This window comes from Anguilla anguilla, chromosome 6 (genome assembly GCF_013347855.1).
Source record: "Anguilla anguilla isolate fAngAng1 chromosome 6, fAngAng1.pri, whole genome shotgun sequence".
Lineage (NCBI taxonomy): Eukaryota > Metazoa > Chordata > Actinopteri > Anguilliformes > Anguillidae > Anguilla > Anguilla anguilla.
In genome coordinates, this window is record NC_049206.1 from 26,474,742 (window position 1) to 26,498,109 (window position 23,368).

At 40.8% G+C, this 23,368-nt stretch overlaps 4 protein-coding genes across 9 annotated transcripts in view; 2 read left to right on the forward strand and 2 right to left on the reverse strand.

The window, feature by feature from the left end:
* The window catches only part of LOC118228818, a 52,574-nt gene extending 46,358 nt beyond the window's left edge, over window positions 1-6,216 (forward strand). For 4 of the 5 annotated variants that reach the window (XM_035420276.1, XM_035420277.1, XM_035420278.1 and 1 more), the window contains exons 65-74: window positions 53-233; window positions 719-906; window positions 1,100-1,197; window positions 1,344-1,528; window positions 1,821-2,023; window positions 2,242-2,404; window positions 2,962-3,071; window positions 3,814-3,954; window positions 4,861-5,002; window positions 5,108-6,216. In XM_035420276.1, the coding sequence (XP_035276167.1) occupies window positions 53-233; window positions 719-906; window positions 1,100-1,197; window positions 1,344-1,528; window positions 1,821-2,023; window positions 2,242-2,404; window positions 2,962-3,071; window positions 3,814-3,954; window positions 4,861-5,002; window positions 5,108-5,118 (1,422 nt within the window). In that variant the 3' untranslated portion in view covers window positions 5,119-6,216. Of the gene's footprint in view, window positions 1-52; window positions 234-718; window positions 907-1,099; window positions 1,198-1,343; window positions 1,529-1,820; window positions 2,024-2,241; window positions 3,072-3,813; window positions 3,955-4,860; window positions 5,003-5,107 lie in introns of those variants that run through there. The other variant, XR_004765545.1, reaches the window with a different exon arrangement.
* A 1,603-nt stretch (window positions 6,217-7,819) lies between these two features.
* On the reverse strand, window positions 7,820-10,854 carry lim2.2 (lens intrinsic membrane protein 2.2). Its single transcript, XM_035423737.1, has 4 exons — window positions 10,677-10,854; window positions 9,945-10,082; window positions 8,849-8,983; window positions 7,820-8,178 (listed from the first exon to the last, which is right to left on the reverse strand). Exons 1-4 carry the CDS (start codon window positions 10,852-10,854, stop codon window positions 8,108-8,110), a joined length of 522 nt encoding a protein of 173 aa, XP_035279628.1. The 3' UTR covers window positions 7,820-8,107.
* A 3,623-nt stretch (window positions 10,855-14,477) lies between these two features.
* On the forward strand, window positions 14,478-17,444 carry gpank1 (G patch domain and ankyrin repeats 1). The gene is made up of 3 exons (XM_035420753.1): window positions 14,478-14,664; window positions 15,345-16,001; window positions 16,490-17,444. The coding sequence occupies exons 2-3, from the start codon at window positions 15,436-15,438 to the stop codon at window positions 16,932-16,934; spliced, it is 1,011 nt and encodes a 336-aa protein (XP_035276644.1). The 5' UTR covers window positions 14,478-14,664; window positions 15,345-15,435; the 3' UTR covers window positions 16,935-17,444.
* Window positions 17,445-18,666: 1,222 nt separating this feature from the next.
* On the reverse strand, window positions 18,667-22,236 carry LOC118230560 (phospholipase A and acyltransferase 1-like). Of its 2 annotated transcripts, none has more exons than XM_035423672.1 (4): window positions 21,052-22,236; window positions 20,271-20,409; window positions 19,912-20,177; window positions 18,667-19,074 (listed from the first exon to the last, which is right to left on the reverse strand). In XM_035423672.1, the coding sequence occupies exons 1-4, from the start codon at window positions 21,052-21,054 to the stop codon at window positions 18,973-18,975; spliced, it is 510 nt and encodes a 169-aa protein (XP_035279563.1). In that variant the 5' UTR covers window positions 21,055-22,236; the 3' UTR covers window positions 18,667-18,972. The 2 variants fall into 2 exon arrangements, with proteins under 2 accessions (XP_035279563.1, XP_035279564.1); XM_035423673.1 differs by having other exon boundaries at window positions 19,990-20,177; window positions 21,052-22,234.
* Between the last annotated feature and the right edge of the window lie 1,132 nt (window positions 22,237-23,368).

Below are 23,368 nucleotides of genomic sequence, written 5' to 3' on the forward strand. Positions count from 1 at the left end.
ATAATAATTCTCACCAGTGTCCACCAAGTCTAAAGACAGCTTGTTTCTTCAGGAACTGAGTGAGCGGCCTTACCGCCTGACACAGAAGGCTGAGGTTCTGCTGGTCCAGGGGCTGAGAGAGGCCTGGCAGGTCTGGAGAAGAGGCTCCCTACGCCACGCCCTCACTGACACCCTGCCACGCTGTCTGGACTCCCTGCAGCAAGTTTCCCTGCAGATCCAGCAGGAACTCAAGAGTGAGACTTAGTCACACTCTGCCCATAAGCTCATAACAGCGCTGTCTCTTCCCAGATAATTCATGGTGTATCTACCCAGCTAATGCATAGCACAGTGTCTCTACCCAGTGTCTCGACCCAGCTGACGCATAGCACAGTGTCTCTATCCAACTAACGCATGGCATGGTGTCCCTACCCAGCTAATGCATAGCACAGTGTCTCTACCCAGCTAACTCATATCATGGAGTCTCTACCCAGTTAACGCATAGCATGATGTCTCTACCCAGCTCACTCATAGCATGGTGTCTCTAATCTGCTAACTCAAAAAGCAGTGTGTTTACACAGTTAACACATAACATGGTGTCTCTACCCAATTAGCTCATAACAGGGTTTTGAAGGGTTATGCAGAATCGCAAATTCCACGGGGCCCCTGTCACTCCAAGCCAAGAATGCACATTTGTTTCCAGGACCACTGACAACACTACCTGGTGTATGTCTGCTTTCAGAGCCACTGACAACATTGGCTGGTGTGTACCAGGATGTGACTGGAAGGTGGCTACACATGGAGTGGCGTGAGACAACAACTCTGTGGGCAGAAAAACTGGCGGAACTGCTGCCTGTAGTACTGGAGGACCGACACCTGAGTGCGCCATTAAAAGCAGTGCTGGGAACACTCACGACGGTCCTAGACGTTGTAAGACTTCTCAGGATAAGCTTGATAATAAAGCTGTTATAATCTAAAGAATATGATTTTGTGAATTGGTGTCAATCATATATTTGAACTATCTGTAAAGCAATAAGATCTTAAAGCTCAGTGTGTGTACATGTGTGTATAACTGACTGTGTGTGTGTGCACTTGCGGTTGTACATGCTTGTATCTGTCTCAGGTGAGCCAGCAAACAGCACAGTGGACAGAAGCTAAGGTGGCAGCAGCCTTGACTGGAATCAGAAGACGGCTGGCATCATTGTATAGGCTCTCTAAAAGGTACCCATCTGGACCAGGGCAGGGAAGTTTACTGGTCCTCGTTGGGACTGAAATCTTCTTTGGACTAATTTACCTTTTGAAGAATCACTACTGGGATTGATTATGAAAGCTGACTGATTATCATGGTGTTTGTGTGTTTGTCACAGGCGCTGTGAAGTGACGGTCCAGGTGCCATTACCAAGAGGGCCATGGTCAGAGATTGGGGGTGCCGGGCTGACGGAGTTCCTTCTTGAGGAGTGGCTCCTGAAGCCTCTCCAGGCTCTTACCTCTCTCAGACCCTTAGCAGAGCTGTACCGACTGAAAAGGAGGCTAATGGACAGTCCCTTCCGCCGTGAGTTTTTATTTAACACAGAATACATTCCCTCAAAGCAATGTGCAGCAGTGTAGAGCAGATGTTGCAGCTCCTACAGCCCTTTCGTTGTTGGGTGTCTTCTAAATGATTATAATGCAATGTTTGGCTACTGGACTTTGCTTCATGAGTTCATCTTCAATTTTGCTTTATCAGCATGACAAGTACACACTTAGATTGATAAAGCCAGCTGACTCTTGTGCGTTTTAGACCTAGCTTCATTTATGTCACTTCCTCTCCCATTAAATGCAGCCACTTTCTCTCCCCTTCTCAGACCAGGCTCTCCTGGTATCCAACCAGTTTGTGGTGTCATTTGACGGACATCTGTATGAAATACCTGGGAGGTGTGCCCTCCTCCTAGCCCACGATGTTGTCCAGGAATCCTTCACTGTACTGCTGAGCCCAGATATGACACCACAGCGCCTGCTACTGGTGGAAATGGGAAATACCACTGTGAGCATCTTCCCTGAAGGGCAGGTAAAAATGCAGAATATTATCTTATTCATTTGTGGTTTAAAGTCAACCAATCACAAGGCATTTCTGAACAGGAATGTAAGCCTGTCGGGTCTCCATTTGGGTTTTCATAGGAGAATTTTTGGAATCCCTCAAGTCTGCCTGGCTGTTGTAAGCCATACTATCACATCCCAACTGACCTAACGAGATGGACATAATGACTTTCTGTCTGTGTTCTACAGGTGGAGGTTAACTGCCGTATGATGGATGCACCAGCCTCTCACACTGAGGTTACCATAAGGAGAGAACCCAACATTATAGAGGTTTCTAATCAGGATGGAGCACTTGTGACATGTGACTTATCACAGGCTCTCTGCAGTTTGACTCTAGATGGCTGGCAGCATGGTAATATGAAACCCCTCCACTATGTTCTCACATTGTATATCTCAAGAATTTACAAAGTAGAAAAGGTATGAAGTTAATGGGTCATTAATCATAATTGAATCTATGGTATGTGAATCTTCTTCTTCTTATTATTAGAAGGGTAAGCACTACTTAGGTACTTAGCCAACCTATTGTAAATATGCTGGTTTTTACGAGGAAACCAAAGGAGAGGACTTCTCTGGAGGAGGGCAAGCCCCACCGCATGTAGTGGACCACCATCAGTGGCAACTGTCAGTCTGCCAACAAGCTGACAGCTGTAACGGCTGTTAGCAGTGCTGGCAAGCTGACAGCTGAGCCGATGGCAGGCCGCTAGTGGCCCAGTGTATGCTTGTTGCCTGGGATCCTTACCAATACTCACACAGTGCTTTGTATACTCTTCACTAAATGCAAAATGGCAGTCCCAGATGAGATGAATGGCTTGTTCTCATTTAGCGTTTCATAAACTTATGCTGAGGTGATACATTTAAACACCAAATGAGGCAAGCAAGTTGTACCAGGTTTGAATCTCCGTTCTGCAGGCATTTCTGCTGGTCTCCTGGGGACCAATGATAATGAGGCAGGGAATGAGCTGCCCCTGCCTGATGGGTCCCAGGCAAGCAGCTTGGCTCACTTCATTCACAGCTGGCAGGTATGACTAAGGTGCTATGAGAGACCTACACATGCTACTGTGATTGCATGCAGACACTCACTCAATTATTTTTATTTACCTTGACATTTACATAATTTGGCAGACGCTCTTACTGAGAGCAGCTTATGTAAGAGATTTGCCAAGGTTCAGTTTCAGGTCAGGTGGTGAGATGCTATCATATTTGACATGTCTAGGTATGCTGAGCTGTGACTTGGCATTTCCAGAAGAGGGAAAAGAAACGATAAGCTGAATGTGATCAGTATATGAGTGATAGGAGAGCCCTGAGTTTTCATGGGGCAGATGTAGATCATCTCCACAGCATCTAGTAGCAGCAGCCTGTTGGGTAGGACTCAAACTATGAGCTCAGCAAAGGTGGTGAGGAGGAACTGGTGGTTGACCATGTGAAAGGCAGTGGAGAAATCAAGAAGTATGTGTAACAGGCATCAGCGACAGTGTGGAGCGCTGTCTGAGTTGACTACTTTTAAGCCTGACTGGTTCAGGTCAAGTAGGTTCTGCTGTGAGATATGGAGAGTTTGTTCTATACTGCACATTCAAAGGATTTAGATAGAAAAGAGAGAAGGGATACCAGTCTGTAAATGTACTATTAAAACACATTTAATTGACTGTTAAAGCAGATACATTGCATGAGAGTGTGTCTCTGTGCTCACGTCTGTGTCTTCATGCATGCGTGCATTTGTGTGCGTGCATGTGTGTACATGCGTGCGTGCCTGCGTGTGAGCAGGTACGGGCTCAGTGTTACAGTGAATCTGGGAAGGCAGGACTCTGTTCCAATGCCTCCAGGCATGACCTGACTGCAGACGTGCCCAGGTGTGTGTCCCTGTTCTCCAGTCCTGACTCCCCCCTCAGCCCCTGCTTCAGAGTGGTGAGTTCTCCCATCGCTCATCAAGAAAAGCAAATATTAATCTGATTGCACTAGCTACTGCCCACTCTTTTTTTAGATTTAATTATTTTTGCAGCAGTACTTGCCTGCTAATTTCAGCTCATGACCTCACCAATTTCATATGATCAGACAGGGTTTATTATTAAGTCTTTTCTTACTTTTCTTATTGGGATACTGCCCAATGCCTATTATTGATGGGGTCAAAAGTATGTCATCCACTTTTATCTCTCCCAACTGAGAAATGATTTGATCTGGCACCAAGAGAGAGAAACGGGCTCGACCTATCAGATTCGAGAATTAAATTTGTTAATATTCCATCTAAACATACTGAGCAACATTTTTGTCTATATTTAATCAGATGTTGTCTGTATGGCCTTTTGCCAAAAACAATTTGAAATGTCATTGTCAAACTATTTTGATATCTGTAGCCTCTCTGTCTCATTTCACCAGAGGAATGACAGGCTTGCAATACCTTCATTTTTATTTACTGTGTTACACAACAAATATGTATAAGTTCTGTGAAGACCAGGTTTGAAAGGGTTTTCATTTTGTAAGCTATTTACTGGAAACCACCACATTCCCTGTCTGTCTGAGAGAGCAAATCTTGAGTTCTTGGTTATCAGCATATATGTGACAAGATTGAGGACAAACATTTGTGGAACTCAGAATTTTCACTTCTATAACAGGAGGATTCTTTTTTCATCTGGATGATATGCTATTCTATTATTATTAGATTTTTTTTCTATTATTAACTTTAGTAGTTTTATGTTTTCGTATTTACTTCTGATTATTTAAATTAAATCAATGTATTATATTTATTTATTGATAAAAATGATATTAAATTAAATTATGTACATTATTTATAACTGAATGGAACCCCCCTCTCAGGTTGACCCTATGCAGTTCCTGTCTGTGTGCAAAAGAAGACGTTGTGCCTCAATCCCTGACAGCGCCCCCTGCAGGTTGGCAGCTGCCTATGTCCACCTCTGCAACAGCAACTACGTTCCCCTGGAGCTTCCCCAACAATGTGGTCCGTACTAATACCATATACCCCCACACAATTTAAGCACTATCTTCCTTAACTATAATGCTGTTTATGACATAATTTCCTGCTCTTTTCTGTCTTGTGTTCCAGTGAATGAGTGAAAGGTTGGTGTTGGGAGTCTTGGTGGACCATAAAGTGAAATTCGTAGCACAAATGGTGACAGCCTGCAGTGTTCACAGGAAAAGCTTGTGGATGTACATGCAAAATCAAGACCTGTGTTTTTCAGTTAATTCCAAGGAAACACATTTTAAATTCCACATAAGTCCTTGTGGAAAGTATTGAAAGGTAGATGATATTTTTTCAGTGTACAAAATGAGTTATTGTTCAATCCATTGCAATAATAAGGGAGAGTTATGGGATATGTGATACAACAGCCGTTTGAATCAGCAATGGTAACCTTCTGTGTTTTGATCATTTGACTGTACTGTATGTCAGAATCATACTTCAGAATGGAAAACCCCAGACATTACACCAAAAAAGAGTACCACCTGCACTTTGCGTCTGAGATATTTTTGAATGATTCATACATGACAAATAATGTATTCCTGAGGAATTTTGTAGTGGATGATTTGAAAGCTACCCACTTTTCAAGCATTTAAAGTGCAGCCTGTGCTGTGATCACTGCCATATCAGAACGCATTGCTTCATTCTTGAATGCAAATGTATATACAGTGATTTAAATTTCTTGTGTAACACTTAATGTAGTTGGTTTCTGTCTTTGATTTTGTGTTTGTGAAAAACTTGCATAATTCCTCATTTTTAGAATTGACTGATGACTGGTAAAATTATTGTACAGCTTTTAAAGGGACATGCTCTGCGGCTCAATTTGTGCCACCGCTTACCATTTGTTTTGGTGATTTTGCTTGTTTGTATCATTTTTTAATAAGTAATTGAAACTCTGGCATAATATTTAGAAAATTAATGAGAATCTCAGATTCAGTATTGTATGTTGTAGGAATGTGTACTGTGACGTTTTTCATGTTTTTGTACTTTGACTCATTGGGGATCTGAATACACTGCAGTATCTTGTATGACACAGTGAACAATGGACAGTTTACCATGGTAATGTAGGTTACACACACGGGAGGGTGTGCCGCTGTGTTTGCGATTATGGACAACAGGGTTCTGCTCTGCCAATTAAATGGGAGTGGTTACTTTTGTCAGGAATAAATTAACTGCCTCAGTTTTTGTAACTGCAAGGAACGTGTGCTTTTTATCTCTTTATTTTCCAGCCCTCCAGTGTCCACTGCTATTGTTTGTGACAGGTCATTATTGCCTGCTCAGTGATGCTGCCACCCCCATGCTTCAGAGTTGGGATGGTGTTCTTCGGATTAAAAGCCTCACCCTTTTTCCTCTATACATAGCGCTGATCATTATGGCCAAATAGTTCAATTTTTGTTTAATCTGACCAAAGAACACTCCTCCAAAAGCCAAGGTCTTCGCCCTGGTGATCACCTGCAAACTTCAATCTGGCGTTTTAAATGATTTTATGAACTGTTTGGCCATAATGATCAGCGCTATGTATGGAGGAAAAAGGGTGAAGCTTTTAATCCGAAGAACACCATCCCAGTATGAAGCATGGGGGTGGCAGCGTCATGTTGTGGGGGTGTTTGGCTGGAAAAGGGACTGGTACACTTCAGAAAATAGATGGCATCATGAAGAAGGAGGATTATCTAGAAATACTGAAGCAACACCTCAAGACATCACCTAGAAAGTTAAATCTTGGTCACAACTGGGTCTTCTGGCAGGACAATGATCCTAAGCATACCTCTAATGTTGTAACAAAATGGCTTAAAGGCAACAAAGTAAAAGTATTGGAGTGGCCATCACAAAGCCCTGACATGAATCCCATAGAAAATTTGTGGACTGAACTGAAAAAGTATGTCTGAGCAAGGAGGCCCACAAACCTGATTGAGTTACACCCATTCTGTCAGGAGGAATGGGCAAGAATTCTGGCAAAGTATTATGAGAAGCTTGTGGAAGGCTACCCCAAGCGTTTGATTCAAGTTAAGCAATTCAAAGGCAATGCCACCAAATACTAACAAAGTGTATGTAAATGTTGACCCACTGAAAATCTGATATAGTACATAAAAGCTGAAATAAATCTGTCTCTTAGCCATTATTTTGAAATTAACCTCTTATTAACACAGGAAATGTATGGTAACATGAAATGTGTGAAGTTGTGAAAAATTGAGTTTGAATGTCTTTAGCCTAGGTGTATGTAAACGTTTGGCCTCAACTGTAAAAAAAAGAGGGACTGCCCAGTTCCAATTGACTGTAAATTGTCCTTTTATTTTTTGGCCAAAGCTAGTTCAGGCAAGTATAATGAACAATTCTATTGTTATTGTTGGGTTTCTATTCAGGGGCTCATTTCACAAACACAATACTGTATGTTACTACTTGAAATTTTTACTGTTTTTTTTTACCAGAATACCAAATTTTGCTTCTGTAATCAGATCTTGTTTTTTTATTTATTTTTTTTACTTGTTCTTATGATTATGATCATGGATCATGGTTGTGGAAAATTACCTGGCTTTGTTTAGTGAAAAAATGAGCTATCAGTTGGGAGCCAGTCTCCATGGTCGTAATTGTCAGGTGTTATGGGGCACTTGAATTGCCATTGACACATTAGGAGACAAAGGAATGGCAATGATTTCCAACTGGCCGAAGTTCCAATCATGAGATTTTCAACATGAAACAAAACTGTAATTTGTTTTGAGAGACACTCCGAAATACTGTTTTGTGAGATCTTACAGATACTACCTGGTACATGTTTTCACATGAACCAGCCAAATTGCAAGCCAAAAAAGGGTAAATTTAATATGGGTTATGGACTACACTCTGGGGAAGTATACTTTATGTCAGGGTGATTGGAAGGTGAGTGTGTCCAGTTACCTGAGATGTGGGTGTGGCAGTGATTTAGAGGTGAGTGTGTTTCGCTGTCTGTCATGATGGGTTGTGTGATGTTAATTTGGAGGTGAATGTGTTTATCTTTCTGTGATGTTGGGTAGTGTGATGGTGATGTGGAGATGAGGATGTTTAGCTGTTTGTGATGTGGGTCATGTGGTGGTGATTTGGAAGCGAGTGTGTTTAGCTTTCTGCAATGTTGGGAGTAGGTGGCCCAGTGGCATTCTTCTGATAAGCGCACATCTGGAACACCCCTGGAGGATGAGAGAACACTATAAATCACACAAGATCAACACTTTAAATCAGTATACTTACCAAACGTCATGTTTGGACCTTTCGATGGGTCATGAAAACAGTTGAGTTTTAACTGATTAACGAACTGTTTATAGCATATAATGGCTGCTCCATTGGAGCACCTATTACCATACTCAATGTGTGACTCCTCTCCCTCATCTCCAATTCTGAACACTTCAGTTCATCTAACAATGCAATTCTTTAAACCCAGTAGTTCTTCAAATAATTAAAATGTCAGTGATCAATACTCTCCATATCTTCAACTCCAATCACAATGCTTTTGTTGTGCAAGTTAATGTACCATAATTGTGTATTGAATAGGCAGACATCACAATCTGTTCGATAGTGTACCAACATATTTACCTACTACTTCTAAATGGCACAAAATCAATGTACAAAATCAATGCCAAATTACCTAATTCAGTAGGTACTGCATTTTCTTAATTGTGGCAAACAAGAAACATTCTGGTTGAGACTTCAACATTCTGGTTGGCCGATATAGTCCAGTGGGTTGGTAACTATATAGAATATGTCAGTGTTATTTACCTCCACCAGGCCTGTATAGTATATCTAGATCTGTGTTTGTATAAAAATTAACCAGTAAAATGATGGGTGGGAAAGGTAGTTTACCAGCAGCAAAGGCCAAGATGATGCCCACCCAGGCCAAGATGTAGGACCAGGAGAAGCGCCAGTCAAGGAACCGCTTGCCAAAAAAGTTAACAGTGACCCCTGTATATATGGACAAAGCTAACAGTGCAAGGAACCCTAGGAGATCAAAGAATTGAGAGGATTAAGAGACAGAAAGAACAAGGATTTTAAACATACTAGACAAAAGGCAGGTTTGATAGGGGTATCCGAGTGGGAAAATAATGAAAAAAAATTGTTTAAAAAACACATTTTAGTTCACTTGTCTCTTTAGTTAATTTTGAAAGCTTAAAATTATAAGAAGAATGCACAAACAGTAATCAACAGTGGTATCAAACTAAAGCAAAGTTTCAAGTTAGCATAAAATTATAAATAGCCATGACCTTGCTACCTAGAAAAAGCTACCGTTGTAGCAGATGAAGCCATGATTATACACTGTCACCCAGTTGTGAATTCTGGCTTGATGGAAATGTTTGTTGCAAACAAATGATACAGTTCTGTAGGAATAATACACTATTGGGTACACAATACAGCGTTGGAGTATAGGTTTATGCCTGTAGAATACTTCACTGTTAATGTGAATTACACTATTATTATGCCCATACATTACAGTATCATTTGGTACACCTGCACGGCACCTGCCACTATGTGAATGATAGTTAAGCTAACCAGCAAGCCAAAGAGATTTTCAAACTTGTACAGCGAGCAAAAATAATTTAAATGAGTTATAACTGGTAATGGATATGATGTTACTATAGTTAGCCGGTTAGTGTTAATGTTCTAAAAAACTACTTCGGTTTGACATAGAACTGAGTGGGCCAAATCTCCAAATATCGCCCTCTGCGTCTTGCTCCCTTTATATACTATATTTTGTCCTTGCCATCCCTCTTGCCCGCCCACCCCCCGTATCTTTCTCTCTTTCTCTCACGCTCCCCACACTCTCTCTTTCTCTCACACTCCCCACACTCTCTCTTTCTCTCGCTCTCCCCTCTCTCTCTCTCTCTCTCTCTCTATCTGTCTCTCTCTCTCTCTCTCTCACTCTATCCCGCTCTGTGTCTCTCTCTGCCTCTCTCTCTCTCACCAGACAGTATCAGTGCAATTCCTCCAGTCCTCACTCGTCTACTGGTTCCATTGGCGAAGGCGCTGAGGCCCAGCAGCACCCCAGCAAAGCAGCTCAGAACAGACAGCAGCATGAAGGCTCGAGTTGCATCCCAGAATGCTACGTGATGATAAATGCATAGTCACCTGTCAGCAACCGCTAGTTACACAAGATACAGCCACCTTTTCTAACACAAACCTCAGCATAACATAGTCCAAAACATTCAGCTGGAAATAGTGGGCAGAAGCCTAACCTTTCAGCTAATCATTTATCTCGACCCATTTCCCTTTACTTAGTAAGATTAACAATCAAGCATGAAAATGAATACCAACAGAGAGATAATTATTCCTGCTCTTAACAAAGGGATTACCTTGTAAAGGTATTTTTAGCTGCATTTCAATTGATTTTAATAAATGGACATCTGTCTCATCTACTTTTTTTTACTGGACATTCTCTAATGTGACATGAAAAAAGAAAACATTACAATGTGAGACACAGTTGGTTCAAAAGTATGTCTGCCTCTGTCATTTCAAACTCTCTAGTGGCTACTGATTTATAGGACCATGGCCTAATAAGTTTCCCTGCAGTTCATTAAATAATAATAATAATAATAATAATAATAATGTTTTTATTGAAAAAAACACAATTTACAGAACATGTTTGCTTAGTATTCTGCTATAGTACACATAAACCATAATATAGTTGTCAGCTTACCAACAGTGACAGTGTGAGCATGGCACTTGTGATTGATGCAAAACCTCCAGAGGCCTTGATTGGCTGAACTTCCAGAGTAGCGATATTGCATCCAAAAATCGGTCGATGTAGAGACAATCAGCAGCACTAGGGCAGCCACACCACAAAGTGTGCCCCCACCTGCTAGAGTGTACAGCATCAAGGAGCAGCCTGGGATTGCACAGTCCTCCTAAATGCAGCCGTTATCAATAGGAAGAAAAGAGTGAGTGAGAGTGAGAGAACGCATGTTTTTCCTAATAGAGAAATGTAGAAATGTACATGTAAATGTAGAATAAACCCTTATGCTGCACAAATACAAGTGTACAACGCTTGTACTGTTTTCTGTCTAAGTTGGTGACAATTACAAGCATATAATTAAACCAATGTAGAATCAAACCAGTGACCAATCACCAAATAATCTTTTGGTACTTATCAATGAAGAGCTTGGGTTCACTGTAATGAAGCAATATAGTCTCAGTATGCTGTGCTGTGTTGTGAAACAGGGTGGGAGTGGGGCTATTCATTCTCTTTGTGATTCAGTGCTAGTGCAAGATAGCCATAAATGTGACCTGGTTTGCACAGAACAGCCTGGGTCAGCACATTGCACACATGTGTCACAGGAATGAAACAGTGACAACAGTGCGTTTCCCCATCAATTGCCCAATTCAAAAACCAGCTTTGAGCACAACACAGAACACCATGACATAACACACTGCAAACTATTTACAGCTTTTGAACAAGCTTTCATCTGTGAAATAAACCAGAATCTTCAACACAGTGTTTGCCAATAAAATATTGCCTTTGCCTTAACATACCCAGTTAAGCACTTCAAACAAATGCAAACACTGAATTAGTGGAACACCTTTTCATCTGATTTTGTGTTTTGAAGTGACCAAATCTTAATAGCTGCTTGCCTCTCCCAATGCAATGATTAATAAATAATCCAATAATGTCCACAATAGTGAGAAAAATAATTGTTAAAAAATGACAACTGACAATTTAAGCGTGCACATACATTTTTCTGCCAATATTAGCGGTCCCTATTGAGTGCACTACATGGCAAAAAGCTGGAGAGTGTGAGTCTCCCAATGATAGTATAACATGAAAAAACTTTTACCTATAAGCTTACTTAAGTAGATTTCTGAAGATTCATTAATACATTCATAATTCTGTGTAATTAGAAGTGTCCTGCTGTTCCCAACCTGTATCTATGTCACTGATATCACACATGCCAATGAAGAGGTGCAAAGTTTCAGATACCTTGTTTTTTCAGCAGTTCCCTCACTTCACAGGCATCCACTGTGTGCCTGGTCGCCTGTGCCTATCCTTTTAAGCCCTGCCCTGCGTGCCCGCATTGTTCTGGCCACAATAGAGCCGAATGATCCAGCGCAACATGTGAAAGATAGTAATCCCCCCTGGCCCACTCTGTCTCGCCCACCATCTCACACCCGCAATTGTCCCTCTCCTCTACTTCCTCTTCTACTCATCCCCCTGCATTCTTTACTTTCTTCACCCGCTTCCATCATCACCTGCTTCCAACACCCTTCGATTTCACAGCACTCTCTCAGTGTTGTTTTATCAATCCATGTCTCCCTTCGAAAGTCATTGATCAGCCCTAGCAACACTTGGCGTCATGGGACTCCCTGTTGGGATCAGGTTGTGTCGGGTTGGAAACAGACAAATAGAGACAGACACGCAAAGACACACACACACACACACACACATACCAGAGTTGCCAACTTTGGTCAGTTGGCTGGAGTGAGATTTTCCATTTGAGACTGTCTTGCACACACACGTGCTTACATGCATTGTACACATCTTTTTCTACCCATAAAATGAGAAAATACGAACCTTTTTCTCATTTTCAATTAATTTATTAATAACAATTAATTGCAAATGTTTTCAGGGAATCAACAACAAAATCTACTGCCATAACCTAGATGAATCAAATAAAACTAAATAGTGCAGAGATAAATATGTGATATGATATGTAACTTTGGGCAGCTGGTCTGGTGTAATGGATCTGTGCACAATTTTCTTCATTTGGAAATCTGTAAATAGCTCTGGCATGAGATTTCTGGAGAAGCGTGAGAGTGTGAGATAAAGGCTGAACGCCTGAGTGTCTCATCAGATGCATGAGACTTGGCAAACCTGACACACACACACACACACACACACACCTCTGAGTTTATTGCTATTCCATCAATGTGAGAATTCCCCACAAGAAGCTATATTAACATGATAAACTTTTGTAATATTACAACATCCATATCACGCCCGGGTAGGGAAAGGACACATGATGGATGCTGTATTCTGAATTTTGAGTTTCTCATGTGAAAAGTGGTTTTAAAACAATGATCATGGTTTGGGTTTCATTCCTCTTCTTATGAATGGATATCACTTTTTAATATGGATATTTTAGATATTTATCTAGGCTTTAAAATGTTGGGTATCAGGGCATTCTGCGATTAATGGTCGAAAACATATCCTAAAATTGATATAATACCAAAAACAAAGAAAAGAAACTCAGCCATCCTTCAGAGTCATGGAACTCACTCACAGTCGTGTTATTTTTTTGCACCTGCTTTCGTCCAAAATGTGCCCCTCGCAAATCTGCCCAGCTACGATTGGACAGAGTCTGACACTTGTACAAGCCTGACAGTACCACAGGTTAAGGTATCAACTCTAGCTAAATATCTGAAAGTTTAAATGAATTAATGGTTGCTTATTTAAGGAGGTACCCCTCCTTAAATAAGCAATAAATACCACTCCCGGTAGCAAAAAATGAAACATTTTTTGGGAGAATGATTTATGAATTTGGAAAAGACACAAAAAACAAATAATGGTGTTTATGCTTGGGCACAGATGGAATTATATGTCATCAATACCATGATCTCCAAGCTACTGTTTACGTGAATACAACATCTGAACTGTATACACAGTATATTTAAATGAAAATGACAAAGGTGTTACAAGGATTCTTATTGGTTAGCTTAGTGAACAATGATGACTGACGATTTAATGAGCCTATTGTAATGATGTATATAACATCCAGTCAGAAATAATATTCACTACAATATTAAAGACCCCTGAGATGAAGATAGTAATTCCCACTTGATAATGATGCAGAAGTGAATTTCATGAGTCAAAATTGTTGATTCTACTGCAATATCTGATTATATTATGATGTACAGCAATGCACAATTTAGGTATTTTTGATAGACATGGAGACACTAAGGGACACCAGAGTACACTGCTTTCTTTTTTGCTTCATATTTCTTTAGTAGTAGTAGTTCCACATATCACCCTTGGGTTTTGCACAGTTGTGGTCAAGGAGTTTATGATCTATGACATGTATAGTTTTACCTGTTCTATATATGTGATCTCCACCCTAGCTCCACAGTGGTGGAACAAACTCCCTATTCCTCCATGAATCATTCCCCGCATCTCTTCAGACTGTACCTGGACTAACTATCATTATTCTGCAGGGCACTCCAAATCTAAGATCGCTTCTATCATTTGAATCCTTCTAATTTGTTCCTGTAGCACTTTCATGTTACTGTACACTTGCATCTCAATCCAGCACTTATATTGCACTTGTCTCCTAGGTTGATTTACAATAACTTCCTGACCTAGCCTATGCTTACTGTCGGAACCATAGACCCTGTGAACTGGCTCTGATAAAGACTTAAATAGAACGCGCCCTAAATGGCTGAGGATTGGCCAGATTTGGACCTGCACGAAGAGGTTAAACACGTGATTGCGTACGTAATTAACGTCAGACGCATTCAATGTCGTCATCAAAATTCGCCAGTGTGTTTCCCTGGGTTTCCGGTGTTTGTTTCGGTTGAATCGACGTACCATTTTCTATGTTTTATATATTTGTTAAATCCGTTTAATGTGGTCTACATGCTGCTACGTTATGTAGACTACTTACCAACAACAGATTGAAGCTGACCACCGATGTCAGGTATGTGAATTTATAGTTAGGTCAGCTATATGTAGCCTTTACACATTTTTGCTAAGCTGGTTAGCTAACGTTTTTCGGACCATCGAATGTTGGAAATCCTTTACAGATTAATTTCAGTTTACACCACGAAAGCGACCGTAACTAACGTTACATTAGTATAACTTGATTTAACTGACATAATTAAATCTTTACTTGCGTTTTTCTGACTTGTTTGTTTTCCTGTATCGCGTTGTTTAAGTGTAACGGTAGTCTGACGTTACCAGTGTTACAGTAATTTGTCTTAAAAATTAAACTATTCCGTGGGCTAAATTTAGAAAAGAAAATACGCCGTAATTGCAGCTTACATTGAAAAACTTTTAACGTGGCAATTTCGGTGAAGTAACGAGTAATGTTGGCAATTTAAACATAAAAGCGTGTGTAGTTTTTACTGAACTGACTTAGGCTATAAATTATAGGTGCATTATGTTTTTTTGGGGTTGAGTAAAGGGATACAAAACCAATGGGACTGATTCAAATATGAGTTAGTGAACAATATGTTATATTTTGCCTTGACTTCTGCAAATGTCTAACTGCAGCAACCGCAAAAATGATTCTGTTCCATTGTATTTCATGTGCTACCAATGACACATTAGGCTGGCCTATTTGAGTGACCTATCCAATGCTTATGTTCTTTTCTTAAGGGTGTACAACCACAAACTTACGGCGTGTGTTTGGCTAGCAGTGGCCACGAGAGCAACTCTGCAACAAGGTTTGTGATGACAGTGTGCAGCCATGAATGGCCTGATCAGATTCACTGCTGCCAAAGAGACAAGTGGGTGCTGGCTGGGAAGCGACAGGAGGAGGCGCCTGGAAGACTGGCAGAGCATTAAAAGTGGAGAGGAGGCCAGGCATTTTTACCAGAGTCTTATAGAGGAGGGAAGCACAGCGAGGGAGGGCAGGAGGGAGAAGAGGAGGAGGACCACCGACCCTGAAAGGGCGCACGGCAGCAGGAGGGAGCAGCCCCGCCCCACCGCCGTGGCCTCTGAGAGGGACGGACACAGGCTGCTGAAATGCGCCCAAGAAGGAGATCTGCCTGGACTCAGGGAGCTACTGGAGAAGAAGGGATGCGACATAAACTTTAAGGACACGTATTACTGGACGGCCATCATGTGCGCAAGCTATGCGGGGCAGCGGAGGGCCGTGAGGCTTCTTCTGGACAAGGGCGCGGCTTGGGTCGGGGTGGTGGACACTCAGGGTCGAGACGCGCGCGACTTGGCTGACCAAGCTGGTCACGTGGAGGTGGTGAGAGAGCTGGATAGCTATGGTGTTCGTTCAGACACGCCCAGAAACACAAGAAGGTCAGTACTGACTCCGTCCTGAGACTCACCCTCACACCTGTTTTTATTTTGGTTTAATAACACAACTAAATTGGGTTCAATGGGCAAGAGTGTTATGAATCAGCATAAAGCAGTGAATATCATATGGCAAACTGTAGACCACACACAAACTCTTGAATGGTATGTGAAATGGTTGCATAAACAATGGGAAGAGAGAGCTGAACTACTCTTAACTAATTTTGTGAGTTTGAAAAGGTTGACCTAGATTTCATCTCTCAATTTGGGGAAATACAAAGCTGCAATGCTTGTTCATTTACTTTGTAACATGATATGTCAAGGTTTTCTATCAATTACAAGTTGTCAACCACAAATGAGTTTATAATTACTACGAGTTTATAATTAATTGGTAGAAAAGGTGAATTTCAGAACATTTTTGCATAAAGCATTAATGAATGGGCACTTGCTTTCTCTTTTTTTATTTTTCTCTCTAACACTATATGTTTCTCCAGTGTCTCTGCCTCCCAGCCCCAGTGGTGTTCGGTCTGTGGGACCCAGTACAGCGAGAGCATGGAAACACACCAGAGCTCCACTCTACACCAGTTCAGCCTGCGTCGACCTCCACCCACCCCCCAGTACTGCCTTCCCCCCTCTAGCGCCGGCTACCGCATGATGCTCCGTGAGGGCTGGGACCCAAGGGTGGGGCTGGGGCCTGAGGGGGTGGGCCGAAAGGACCCCATCCAGACGGTGCTGAAGAGGGACCAGGGAGGGCTGGGCTACGGCCCCGCCCCCAAAGCCCGCGTCACGCACTTCAAGGCCAAGGACGCGCAGGCAGTGAAGCGGGTTCCCAAGGGCCGCATGGAGAGAGGGGCCACACTGGGACGCAGGGCTGAGAGGAGACAGGAAGAGAAGGACAGGAACTGGGAGCGGGACTTTCGCACATCCTTCGATCTTTAATCTGTTTTCCAACATAAATGTACATTCTAGTTCAAGTGGGATTGTCTGGCAAAGGTGCTACCTCTTTTACATGCATTTATTTTAATAAAACAATTGGTTACTTTATGTTACAAGTATATATTTTTTGATTCAGCGAGCAGCTAAACATTTCTGTGTGATCAGTGGCACAGTAGGGTGATAGTACTTGATTTTTCAAGACCCAGTGTACTGTAACAGACTGCCTAATGCTGTCAGTGATTGGAAGCATCTTCAGGTTCATCTTGCAGCTCAAAGGCATTACTCCTGTTTAGAGTAGTTCATATTTCTGTGACAATATATTTATCTAAAAAAAAAAAACCTTTGATTTGAAATATGAGGGGGCTAAGAAATGTGGATTGTGTAAAGGAGTCATGTTCATAGAAATAATGAGTTTGTGTAGTTTAAAGTAATTGTTCAGAGAAAAGAAAATATTAGTTATGGTAGTTATTTTACTAGTTACTGGGAGTTATTTTGTGGTCTTAAAAAAATATTCAATGACTACACATGGCCTGTATTATGTGATATAGCGAGTAAAGATAACAATTTGTAAGCTTGGTTGCACATTTTTTGATTAGGAGTTTGTGAAGTTACAAAACAAGCAGAAATAACATTTCATTTCATAGGAAATTTTTTTTTCAATGCAAGACATTTTCTTCATATTTTTATTTTCACTAGGTGGGAACCACCTGATTAAATAAGAATTTAATCACCACACAGCAAGGAGGGTAATTTTACTTTAATTTATACAATTTAATTTGTACTGTGCTTGCATCATTTTAAGAAGAATAATTTGAAGATGAGAGAATGTGCATATGCACTCCGAAAAGTCCTGGGAATAAGGTGTAGAGTAAAAATGTCACATTTGAAAATCCAGAATGAAAACTTGCACAGTTATGCTTTAAAGACGTAAAAGTATTTGGTATAAAGCCATATGTCTGACTTTTGGCAATTTGGCTTGAATTATTAGTTTGTATTAGAAAATTATATTTGTAATTGATAGGCGATTGGTAGGCATATCTAGTATGCTTGTTATTCTGCTTCTTGTTTGAATATGTGAAGATTTAAAAAAAAAAAAAAAAAAAAAAAAATATATATATATTCAACCATCTTTTCTATACAGTGTCCTAGGTAGTGTCAGAAACAGCATTCTAACTACTGTGTCCTCAAAACACGTACTGCCGACTAAACATACTACCTGCTGTTTACTGTTTTATTCTTCAGTATGCAATGGTCAAAATAGAAAAAAATATCCATCCTATTTTTTCAATAGTACTGATGAAGTGTCATAAAATGTCAGGCCCTTGTAGTAAAAAGGACCTGCCTCTTCCTCTCTGATTTATAGGACCTAAAGATGGCTCTGCCTCTTCTCTGTGTGATACAATTTTAAATACTTAACTTTCCAATCCAGTGTAATCAACTTAAATACTCAACAGTAGGCAAGTATGCCATTTTGGACACGGCCCTAGGTTCTATGAACTGCCTTCTTCAAACATGTATCTGGGATGTGCTTATCTTGTATACGTATGGGTTCCATAAGGTTTAATATTTAAACAGACCTGTGTGGACTGAGCAGGTTGTTCTGATGAAGACCGAAGAGTCAAATGTTAGCTGTTAGATGGTTAAATTAGCAATATAATTTTGTCTTTGGAGCAAAAGTGCAAGAATAATTTCACAATGCCATCAGTCATTCTTTCAAATGACTTTATGTATATCTTTTAAGAATTCACAAGATACTACTTTTATTTTTCACGTCTGCACTTAGAACATCTTAACATCTTAGAATTAAAGAACTGCACCATGGCATGTATAAAAACTGTCCGTTCAGCAACCTGTATTCTCTCTTCTCATCTTACAATGTGCATTATATATCATAAAATATATCATAAAACCTAAGCTGTGAGTATCTTGCAGGCATGATCTGCAACATAAGAGGTCAACTGGACCAAGAGGGCAGTTTGGGACATTTATGCTCAAAGACAACGATAGCCTAATGCAACTGAGAAGAGGTATACAGCAGGGGTTAGAATGGCCTGTTTCGGTAGTGGGGGTTGATCATTCCCAGCACAGACAATGCACCTGCAGCCGCTGTCACCAAACTGAGGGCCTCAATGGCCCAGGTTGCCTGAGGAGACAAGAGAGTGGTATCATTTGGCATTCATTCTAGTGTTCAGTTACATTGTGTCAGACTGAGACTTTCCACCAGTATGTAATATGACACAGGCAAGTATGTGATGCAGGTTTATAGTAATAGTGCATCGCAGGCAGTTTAAAGTACTGATGAGGAGCAGGGACGTTTGAAAGTGATGCCCTAAATCCAATGTGCTGGCTCAGCGTTTTTAACCTACTGTAGTGTAAGGCTGTGGAGAGTGGAAGAGAATATTTTCTGTCATTTGCTGGCTGTTGAGCACAGTGGTTCTCAAACCAGGGGTAGGGGCACAATGTAGGTTTTGAGAAGGGTTGAGGTGGTCTTGTAAGATATATATATATATACCAAGTTATTTCAGTCAAATAAGAGTGCATGTTCCATTGACATCCACACCCGCCAAATTAAATTGTATGTCTGGCACTGTATATGTAGGTATATTAACATTTTAATCCCATATTTCTATATTTGACAGGTTACATTTTAACAAGATGCAGGTGATGTGTTAACCCATTAAGCATGTCAAAGACTGGTTTGGGAACCACTGGTGTAAAGAAAAAGAGTTTCTGTCTCTACTAAAGCACCTGGCAGGGTGTTCCACTTAGTTACCCTTTTCACAAAAAAAAACAAAAAACCTTTAGCTAATTTACATCTATGATTCTTCAATCTGCTGACCTGCTTTTTTTTGGGTGGTGTCCTTAGTTAAGCTTTATTTGGTTGCAACGAGCTGACTGCAAATATTAGCTGTGTCCTTGACTGGGTTCATCAAGCTGCTCTTTGTCACCACTGAAAAAAAGATCCATATGAGAGAAAGACCTGCTCAGAAACGCCTTCTCCATAGCGCAGTAGGGTGACAAAGTGTTCACAATTGCTGCACAGTACGTCGTAGGGCACCTCGTGACCAATGTAGAGCCGGGCTCGGTGAACAATGTCGCAGATGGGCAGGGGGGTGTGGTCGTCGTCATATTTGTTGTTAATGCGGTATGAGTCACCCCTAGCAACCTCCTTCAGCAGCTGCAAGCGAATGACTGCTTTCTGGCTCAACACAGACTTCAGACTGGACTTTCCCACCTGGATCTTTCCTGGGGAGGGATAGGCACAGCATATGTCCTAAATTACAACGGCACTACTAGAAAACACGGGTTTACCAAAAGAGTACTTATAACTGTACTGACCCACTGGCTCCAGGTTGATGATGTAACCATTGCCCAGGTACAGAGCCCAGTGCTGATAGGCTGGTCTGAAGATCTCAATGAGGTCACCGGGTTGGGGACTCCCACGGGTGTCAAAGGTGTCAAGGTCATTATACGCCATCTACAGAGGGTGAAGAGGTGGGTACAAAATCAAGCTGCATTTATTAACTGGAATTCCATTATAGTACACACTATAGAGATACTGTATTGAGGTCACTTCAGAAGATTGTTTCAAATGTTAACTGATGTTGTCAGAAATGTCAGGTCTAAGCAGCAGTATCCATTTACATTTTCAGAAACTATCCTGTCTTTTTAAAGCACAATACACAGAAGTCAGATTTGATGAAACATTCCCTGTTACATACAGCAAAAGAATAGGAAGCAGCTGTGGTCAGAGGTCCCCCACAATTAAGTTTGACAATCACTGAAATTACTTCACATATTACTTTATAATGCTAACACATTAAACAAAGCTATATTAAATTAAAATGAATTTTCAGCTTAAAATGCTACAGCTGACAAGTTTATTCATCACTTAATTACAGAGGCACAAGATCACATCCATAATCAGTATAAAGTTCTCTGTATCCCTTATTTGTAGCAGAACAATGACTACAAGCAGCGACAACAGTGTGCGTCACTTAATGTGATAGAACTCAAGTAATGTCTGCTCCACTTTCCAAGCACAAAAGCACCAAAACACTAGACAGCAAACAGTGTCCAAGATGACCAAAGTTACAACTGTGAGAGCTCAGTACCATACCATAATGAGTCTGCAGCCCTCTGTCTCCCAGCAGCACCAGATGAGTACAGATAAATGTCCTCCTCTGCATCGGGCGGTGCAACATTCCTCACTCTTCTGTTTGAGCTTAAGTGTCCCCTCAGTTCCTCGCCCAGCGCCAATAAAACACAGGGGTTGTGCAAGCTGGGTCAGTTCACTACAGGCACTGCAGGAATGTAATTTGCTCAAGTTGAGAAGGATCTACAGATACACAAGAGAGCCCATGATGGGATATAGGACAGAGAGCACATCTCTCTGCACGAGCATGCATTATTAAGGATGTTTCACCTTGCTCCACAGGAAAAGGAGGAGCTGAATGCATCACACTAAAATGCAATTTGCATAGTCCCATAATGCAACACAGGACATGAATAGAAGATAATATTCCGATTATGAGACGCAGTGCTGAAAGAGTAGGCCGGCTCACAGATGGAGGGGTCATTCGACTAGTGTGGTAAGATGCACGTGAAATGCAAATGTAACTGTAATGTAATGTATCTTATCTATTAGGGCTTGTACAGCTGCTTTACGGTCGCTGGAATACTGTATAACTAACACAGTTATTCTGAGTGATATAACCAAGTAGTAACACCTACCCACCTACCCTGGATTCCCAGACGGATGTGGCTGAACTCTAATACTTGAAGCTTTGACTGTATGTCACAGACAAGCGCACAAAATCTGAAACTCCAGGTCATTGCATGACAGCAGAGTACTTACGGCCCAGCACTTGAGTTTTACTGGCTCTGAAATGTCACATTTTAACAACATGGAGGTTCCCATGAGAGGGAATAGGACAGACTCTCTGTGCAATGTAGCCAATCGGTCTGCACACATATGCAGAATGTTTTGAATTGAATTGATGTGTAGGATAATTTTGCTTTACACAGGGTTGTACTGATTTCTTGTCTGAGAGAGGACAAATTGCTAGAGAGTGCAAAGTGCTGGAACACAAAGCTGATGAAAAGGGTGACATAAATACACACATGTACACACAAAATTCACAAACAGCCTACCAAACAATTGTGCCTAAAAAACTGAAAATGTCTATGAGAAAGCAAAGAAAGTTGGTAATTTCTGTTATCAGAAAATGATAATTACAGTATCCATATGCATGTCTATCAAACATTGACGTTTGAAAAACCTTTTGCTTTAGGCAATATAACCACACAACAGTAATTTACAACCTCAGTTTCAGGATGAACAGAAACAATAACAACAACAATAATAATAATAATAATAATGATAATAATAATAATAATTGGCCAAGTACAGTATTGCGTGTAAATCAAGGACAATGCAAGATAAATGAAACAAATGAAAAAGCGCACATTTTGTGTCACAACAATGTGTGTACAATCATATAATAAAATGCCACTATAATTATTATAATTATCACTATTGTTGCTAATATTATATTTACTCTGTACCCCGTTCATGTACATGTGCAACTTCCAACAAAGCAATCTATGGTAAATCTGCCATAGCTTTTTCAAGTCCTGGAGATTGTACAGTCATTCATACGAGCTGTACTTCAACTACTGCTTTCAAGGTGATAGTGAAGCGTTTGTCACATCTCCACTAAAAAAACCCACTAATAAAACTGACTTTCAACAATGAATCAACAAAGCTAGCAAATAGTTTGGGATGGCAGGCTATCGTAGTCCACATAGCATTATTGATGTAATATTACAATACTTAACTTGCTACAGTTGCCCAGTTGCCCCAAACTTAATATGATCAATCAGATAAAAGATAAAAGGCTAATCCACCAGAGCATCATGGTTTGTTATGATGGCAGGTATGCCTTTTGCAAAGTTTGTGAGCATGTGCTATACCTGTGCAGCACTGAGAATTTGCCACTTTTCAGAGTTTCACAAAAGGAATTAATTTCAGGTCTTTCATTAAAATGAGCACATTAGCTAGCTTTCCAGGAAGAGAACAACCCCCAAACAAAATGCATGTTAAAATGAGTACAATTAGCCCAAGCTACACCTTTCCCATTTCATAAACAGCTGGCTAGCTCATAGCTCATAAAATAAATCTCACACCTAATGGTAAAACGTGAGACTGGCACATTGAGGGTAATATACCTAGGTATGAAAATATCACACATTTTAATGAAATATGCTGTGCTGGCAGAACATCACCCCCCAGGGCTAAATTTAGCATAGTCTTAAAGAGAACATTAAGCAGAATTGTCATATTACTGAATGTGTTAAGTCAATCATTTGTGGAATGCATGATTTTAAACTGCGACCCAAAATTTCCAGAAGTGATGTATGTGAGTGACATATGC